The sequence below is a fragment of the Nesoenas mayeri genome, assembly GCF_963082525.1.
Source record: "Nesoenas mayeri genome assembly, chromosome: 1".
In the NCBI taxonomy this organism is placed as follows: domain Eukaryota; kingdom Metazoa; phylum Chordata; class Aves; order Columbiformes; family Columbidae; genus Nesoenas; species Nesoenas mayeri.
Window position 1 is genome coordinate 123,282,586 of NC_137541.1, and position 7,905 is coordinate 123,290,490.

At 42.7% G+C, this 7,905-nt stretch overlaps 1 protein-coding gene across 3 annotated transcripts; it reads left to right on the plus strand.

Annotated features, from left to right (window-relative positions):
• The first annotated feature begins 3,694 nt into the window (after nt 1–3,694).
• On the plus strand, nt 3,695–7,157 carry DNAJC28 (DnaJ heat shock protein family (Hsp40) member C28). 3 transcript variants are annotated; one of them, XM_080344651.1, is made up of 2 exons: nt 3,695–3,832; nt 5,676–7,157. In XM_080344651.1, the coding sequence occupies exon 2, from the start codon at nt 5,729–5,731 to the stop codon at nt 6,848–6,850; it is 1,122 nt and encodes a 373-aa protein (XP_080200777.1). In that variant the 5' UTR covers nt 3,695–3,832; nt 5,676–5,728; the 3' UTR covers nt 6,851–7,157. The 3 variants fall into 3 exon arrangements, with proteins under 3 accessions (XP_080200777.1, XP_080200778.1, XP_080200779.1); XM_080344652.1 differs by lacking the exon at nt 3,695–3,832 and adding an exon at nt 3,847–5,171; XM_080344653.1 differs by lacking the exon at nt 3,695–3,832 and adding an exon at nt 3,847–4,818.
• The last annotated feature ends 748 nt before the right edge of the window (nt 7,158–7,905 follow it).

The window sequence follows — 7,905 nt, forward strand, 5'->3', positions numbered from 1 at the left end:
ATATCAATTACCATATTTCAAGTTCCTGAGACAGTATTAAGATGTCTTAAACTATTTTCAACAAAATAAAATGTAACTATATGTATTTTCATAATTATTAAATTGTCCAAGTACAATGCAAGCACCTCAAGTAGCCTGCCCCTGCGGGATTACAGACCATTGTGGAATATCTAAGAGACTAATTTTAAGTTTTAGTTACTGCGCTCTAGGTGTGTAAACATAGAGCATATGCTTAATGCTCTATCAATTGCCAGATTGATTTCCTTGCAAAAGACTTTCTAAGTCTTTATACATCCAATATGTCAGACTTTGTCTTTCCTTTTGTCACTGCTTGACAAATAATTCTGGAATCACTAGGAAGTTGTTGTAGACTTAAAAACAAAGGGTTACAACTACTCTGTGTCTAACAAAGACATCAACATGCTCTCTACAAATGTTCATTAGGCACTGTGGTCCAACCATTTTTTAATAAAAAGTGAAGTGGTTTTAAAAGCAAAATTTGTTTTTTCCCTTAAATATATTTTTACAAGTCACTGAAGTTTTTCTAAGGCAGAATAAAGTTCCTGACTGGGAACACAGTGAAACCAAGCAGTGCCTCCTACCCTGTGGAAAAAAAGCACATTTCCATTCCACATCACAGTGAGGACACTAAAGACCTTTTCTACAATGCAATTCAAAAGCATGCTGGCAGAAAAGAAAGATAATAAGACAGCTGGTCCTAGAGGAAAGGCTGTAGAGAGGGATGTCTCACTTGAGTCATCTTCCCTTACCGTGTCAGACCCTGCTCTTTGTCCACGCAAAAGGCTGAGGAGTCCTCTGGGTGGATCTGAGCTCTTCCTTCAGCTCCTGCTTCAGCTCCAAATGATTTCTGATCTCCTAAAGCCAAAGATAAGGCTGAGAGGGTGAAAGAAGCAGACAGACCTGCATGCTGCCCTGTCCCCTTTTATCCTCCTATCTAACAGGAGCATTCCCAGCAGGATCCCCTTAATGCCACCCGCCCTTCAAAACAGACCTCCCCACAGGCTTCAGCATCATGGACCACTCTCCTCTCTTGCCATTTTTCCTTAGCTAACAACAAAAACAACTCCTCCCCACCAAGCAGTCCTGCAATGTTAATAGTATTCAACCCTAGGAAAAAAAAGGAAGCTACAATGTGGTATTAAAAAGCTGAGATCATTGCTCAGTTCCCATGTTAAGAGTAATTTTATATCCTCTGACAAGTAAAGAATCTCAAAGACAACTTGTAAAAATAAAACGTAGTTTTCAGGGTCTACAGCTAAACAGAAACACTCCAGTTAAAACCTGCACCCCTAACTCCCACAGACCTATTCTTTGTAATGGAACATATTCTTAGATGTATATATAAAGGTTATTTTAATATCTATCACACACTTGAACTGCGCCCCCCTAAATTACTACCCTTTTTGCCTTTTGAAGAAATTTAACACAAGCGGTGGCAGAGATACAATGTATATAATAAGTTCTTTTATTCTCCACTGGTTCCTGCACAATCCTCTTCAACACCCTAATTCTTTCATGGAAGTATCTGAAGTCATTTGGTTAACATTTGGCAAGCTTACAATGCTATCACTCTTTACTGAAAATAAAATTAATGTACCCCAACATAGCACTGACCGGTATCCGTGTGTCTTAAAGTCAGGCAATGAGAATGAGAAAAGTACGTTAATAGAAACACAAGCCATTCCTTTCACAAAACCATAACAATTTTTAAACGAAATCTGCAAAGTCTGTTTAAAACTTCTACAGAATTAATGGCTTGGGTACTGGCGGATAGATGCTGTATTTGAACATCCCAGTTTAAGGAGACATGACTCCCACAACAGTCTTATGCACCACTTACTGAGTACCTGTAGACTGCCTTAGATTTGCAAATTCACAGCTCCACATTTTATGCTGGTGACTGAAGAGCAAACCAACATAAGGAAAGAAGAGTCCTATTTTATATAAGACAGAACAAGGATAAAATTTCTCTCTCTTTAGTGAGGGCTTTTGGAATTTTTTCTTATAGTCAGGAGGCTGTGACAATTTAGGTCAGAAACAGAAACATCCCTCTGCTGCATGACTGGCCAGAAGAAGATAGTTTAAACTTGTATTCATTCTGGCAGGTCAATTTGTATTACAATTATCTGACCAAATTGTTTTCTTAGGTGATGAAGTCAATATGCAGCAGAGAAAGGCAATTATACACAGAAACTTCCAATATCAAAATTTGACCCTTATAGAAAGAAAACTTTAAATAGAAATATTGTAGAAAACCATTACCTAATGAACAAAAAATATATCTGAAACAATGTATTTTAGTGTTGTTTATTTACCAAGATGGCATATTGGCAAAGCTGTAACAGGACGAGTATAATCCTGGAAGCTGTAAAACAAGACAGATTGCTTTGTGTGGTTGTTGCTTCCTTTCAGACATCAATAGTGCCATTTCACAGGCTGGATATGCAGCATGCCAACCTATACTCCATCGAGTACTATTAATAAAAAACACAAAGGTTTTTGTTTGTTTGTTTGCCTGTTAGTTTTTTAATAATACATGCTGGTGTTCAGGGAGGAAACAAATTGTTGTGTTCCATCTCCTGGGCCTTTAGCTTGTGCATCTGGGTTCTCTTTTCCAGGCTGAGGATAAGAACTGTTTCCTGGTTTGGGGCTTCTTTAGCTGAAGCCGCCATTCCCCAACAGGCAGGAGACACAGAGGTCATGGGAAAACCCACCACGTGTTACCTGCCCGGCAGTAACGCAGCAGAGACCGGGAGCTCTGCGTTACAATGGGTCTGCACTGCGATTTTGGGTGTGCACAATGAATGCCAATGTACCCTGCTGCTACCACAGCTGCTCAGAGGCATTCACAGCATTTTGAAAAACATATTACGGGCAAGGACGAGAAGGCTGTGAAAGACCAAGGTTTCATCAGGGTAACTCTGCAGAGGAAGCTGGTGAGGGGTCTGGGGCACAAGTCTGATGAGGAGCAGCTGAGGGAACTGGGGCTGCCTGGAGAAAAGGAGACTGGGGGGGAGACCTTATTGCTCTCTACAACTACCTGAAAGGAGGTTGTAGCATGGAGGGGGTTGGTCTCTTCTCCCAGCTAACAAACTGATAGGAGGAAATGGCCTCAAGTTGCACCAGGTGAGGTTCAGATTGAGTATTAGGAAAAATTTCTTCCTGGAAAGGGTTGTCAGGCATTGGAACAGGCTGCCCAGGGAAGTGGTGGAGTCACCATCCCTGGGGGTGTTTAAAAGACACGCAGACAAGGTTCCTAGGGACATGGTTTAGTGCTGGAGTTATGGTTGGACTCAGTGATTTTCAGGGTCCCTTCCAACCCAAATGATTTTATGATTCTAAGATTCACAAGCCCGTGAAGAGGCAAGGGGGTTTGTAATGTACTACGGTGGAATTCATTCGGGAGAATGAAGGCTAAAAAGCGCTTAAGCTCTACGTGTGTGCGCGTACCTACGGAAACAGTGCCCCTGCCACACTGCGCATGCGCCAGCCGGCTGCTCCCGACATAACCTCCGCGCCTCCCGCAGCCTGTTCACGCGCCGCCTAGTCACGTGCCCTCGCATCAGCGGTAGCGCGCGGCTGCGGCAGGTCTCGGGCTCCCTCCGCTGGTTGGCTGGCTGGCGGGCGGGGAGGGGGCGTGGCCGGCCCCTCGGTCGCTCTTCCTGCCGTTAGGAGACGTCCTTGAGCGAAGGGTAAAAGCAGCCGCCCCTCCTCTTCCTTCACCTCCTCTATTGCTGGCGCTCGCCGCGCCCCCCCTCGGGCTGTGCGTTGCTGTGCAGGAGGGGGAAGGGCAGGCGGCGGCGGGGACCAGGTGAGGCGGGGAATGACGGGTAGCGGGGGCGCTGCGGGTAGCCTCCGCCGCCCCACATAACAGCCTGGGGAAGGGAGGGGTGCCCAGTGCCCAGGTCCTCGCCTGCCCGTCGCTGCTTTCTTCAGCCCCCTTGTGCCGCGTCTCCTTAGGGCGCTGGCCCGTTTCCGGAGCCCGAGCGCGTCCTTGTTCCCACAGCTCACGCGAGGCGGCGGTTGGGGGGCGGCCGTTCTGGTGCGGCGGTTGGGGCGCCGGTTGTGGGGAAGGCTGTCTCATGCGCCAGGCTCGGTGGCGGAGGGGGGCGGGACTCTGCCGCTGGCAGCGGCCTCACGCGGGGGGCTCGGTCCTGTCCCCCTTTCCCTCGCCCCAGAGGGGAGAGTCGAATTCGGACGGTGGGGGAATAAAAATCCCCCCAGCCGGCACCCTGGGTGAGTGCTATCGGTGCTGTTTTGTATAGGTTTTTGAACACAAATACATCGCAATCAAGGCCACAGAGTTAGGAGAAAGCCTGGTTCTGATCAGCATGTTGAATTTCAAGATTGCGTTAATTGATATTTCCATTAAAGTAGTAATTATGCGTATTTTTATGGCCATATGGAACTAAATTGTTATCTTTGCCAACCACCTAGAGGAAATAAATCACTAATCTATATAATAAATGAAAACAAACAAACAAAACCCCCAACATATTAATGAGGTCCATTATATTAACCGCAAGCTGATGACTTAATACATTACCTGCATCAAAATCAACTGAAAACATTCAGGATTGATCCAGTCTCAAGTGCGTCACCTTTCCCATCTCTTTTCAGGTAGCTTAGTGCAGGAGGGCGGCAGTCTGCTATATGCAGAACATATAAACAATGTTTATTCCTTAAACTTGATTTAACCTAGTTTGGAGAGGAAGTCAGCAGAAGATATCTTGGATCATATGTTGGATTACTGATGGATCTGTGAAAGGAGACTCTTCAGCATCATGTGTGCAGCAGGTGTCCTGGGATTTTAATTAATAAATAGAAGTTAGCCAGTGTGAAAATTATGTGTGCAGTTTATATGATGATTTTCTACTTTTGATTTTATGTGAAGACTTACTGATATTGTCATTTGCTAAACATGTTCCTTTTGCTCTTTCCCAAAATAATTCAGAAGCACTGTTTTTCCTGACAGAGTGAGATTTTGTCTGCTATTGATCCATTTTGAGTTCCAGATTTATAACATTACCTGGCACAAATGAAGGAGATTGGCCACTAGGATGTGAGAGCCCCGCTGGGTTACAAGAGTTAATCTAAACGAATCTATAATCTGAATGCTGTTTCAGTTGTTGCTCTGAAATACCAAAAGGGTACTATAATCCTTCAAGAATGTATCAGGCAGTAGATCTTGAGGCATTGGTGTATGTAAATAGAAAATTCAGTTGATGGCTGAATGTAAGTGTATAGAGGAAAAGGGAAAGATTGTTTCAGCAGGGTTGCCGTTCAACGTAAAGCATATTTCCAGTTTATGTTGCACTGAGTTTGCAGAAAGGTGATAAAGCTGTGGCCTTTTGGGAATTCCACAGTGCTGAGCAAACATGTGCTACTGTTGGTATACCAGGAGAAAACTAGTCTGTAAATTAACTTTAATTTCCATTGTAATACTACTACCTCAATAGTAATTTATAAGAAATACAGATTTCAATATTAGTCTGTAAAAGGGAAGAACATTGTATACTGTTCTGAATCATTCTGTGATTGTGTGAAATTTTGTAGGGATTTCTTTAAATAATATAACAAGTTAAAGACTTAAGTCATACAAGTTGTTTTAAAAATCATATTTAATACCATTTTTTGTAAAAATGTGTTTATAGGTCATTATTTATAATGTAGCTGCATCTGAAGAAATACAAAGTGGCTTTGTGTCATGCTGACTAACAACACAGCACATCATTTAATGGTACATCAAGCAATGATTCCAAGAAAGCTTAAGGTGCTTCCCTATGTTTGTGGCAACAGAATGTTGTCGGGTTACAAACCTAAAAGCAACATCAAGGACTCTTACAAAATTCTTGAGCTTGAGGAAGGGTGTTCTCTTGATGATATCAGAAACTCCTATCGAAGTCTTGCCAAAAAATACCATCCAGACAGCAGCTCTGCTACAGCTGATTCAGAAGCATTTATGAAGGTAGAAGAAGCATACAGAGTTGTGCTCAGTGATGTGGCAACCAAAAAGAAATCAAAAGAGAATAATGAAGAGGAGGAAGACGACCAGTTCAAACCAAAAGCACCACAGCATAGACACTACTTGAGCTTTGAAGGTGTTGGTTTTGGAACACCAAGCCAAAGAGAAAAGCAATACATGCAGTTTCGAGTAGACCGTGCTACTGAACAAGTGTTGGAATACCGGAAGCAGAGACTTGAAAGCCAGTATGCTGCCACTGACCTAATGAAAGCCAAAGATGTGAAGCAGAGCAAAAAGGTGAAAATAACTCAGGCAGTTGAACGGTTGGTTGAGGACCTCATCCAGGAATCGATGGCAAAAGGAGACTTTGACAACCTCAGTGGCAAAGGGAAACCTTTGCAGAAGTTTTCCGACTGTCCACATATTGACCCCATGACTCACAACTTGAACAGGATTCTGATAGACAACGGATACCAGCCAGAGTGGATCCTGATGCAGAAAGAAATACGGGAAACTATTGAGCGGTTAAGGAAGAGTATTGTGGCATCTAGAAGTAAGCTTGGAGGGCCAATGACACCATATACGCAAAAGCAATGGAATGGTATTTGTGAGCAATTTATAGAAGATATCAGGAAATTAAACAAAAGAATTGACAACTTCAATTTAGTTGTCCCTATTCTGAGCAGACAAATGGTGCACTTCAGTGCAGACAAAGAAATTGTTCGAGCACAAGAGACTTACGAAGCCTTGATGGAAAACAGAGAGGCTTCTAATTCAGACACAAAGGAAAATGAAGAGGAAAATGTTAAAAGGTTTGGATGGAAGTCTTCTCTATTTAAGTGGTTAAACCTTCCCTTGAAATAAGATAATACTAATTCATCTGTCTTGTCAAGTTTTGAATGCACTTTATTGACGAAACTTGTAGCACTAGAGAAATTTCAGGTACACTGAAAATCTAAAATCCAGCTGTCCACTGTTACACCAGTTAAAAGGAATTGGTTTGTCTTTTGCCTTTGCAAGTTCTCGATTTGTGAATATTGTTGAGGAACAAATAAATTCAGTTATACTCTTGCAGCTCATTTTACTTCTGTTTAAATTAACATTAATGCTTCACTTTAGCATAGAGTATAATCATTCACCTTTTGAAGAGATAAAAGACTAAAACTGAGGCCTTATGAAACACCTTAAGGAAGAAGTGGAGTTAGAGATCTTGCTGTGCCTTGTTAGTTTGACCTTTATCCTTTCTTATTTAAATGCTTACAGCTCATAAATTGTTGACAGGTTTCATGCATTTTTCAAGAGTATATTCATCTCTTCAAATTTAATTTAAATGGGAATGAAGAGAGAGTTCTGGATGTCTGGACTCAGACTGTACATTCTGCAAAAGTCTGGTTTTGTATCTGCCTTTTAACACAGAAGGAGGTCTTGGGAAGCATCCAAGCAAATAAGGAAGACTGGCCAAAACCATACCCTAGTCACACCTTTTTTGGGGGGCAAGAGTAGAAGGGAATCTTAATTTTCAAAAGTTATTGCACTGTTTGAATATTTTTGAATATTGGCATCAAAGGACTTCCTGTGAAATATTGCAGTACTATTAAAGTTTCTGGGCAATGGCTTGAAGGGGGGGAAAATCTGCATTATGCCAAAGATCTATTTGCCATTGGTAACTTGTTGGCTCCCCAGACAATCTGGTTTTCCTGGAGATCTTAGCCTTTGAAAGGATGTCACTGGGTATATTAGTATCTGTGTGGGCCCCTTACCTCACTCATGCCCCTTTGACTCAGACTGACATTGTCTCCACCTGTGCAGGAGTTGTGCTGTCCCCTGCCAGTCTGTGGAAAGGTGTCCCTTAAGGCTGTGGCATGCCAGGGAGTGGGGATTTCCACTCCCAGAGTTTCAGAAATGAAAGCAGGAGGATG

Coding starts and splice junctions, on each gene's coding strand:
- DNAJC28 (XM_080344651.1), top strand. CDS start 5,729: ATGCTGACTAACAACACAGCACATCATTTAATGGTACATCAAGCAATG.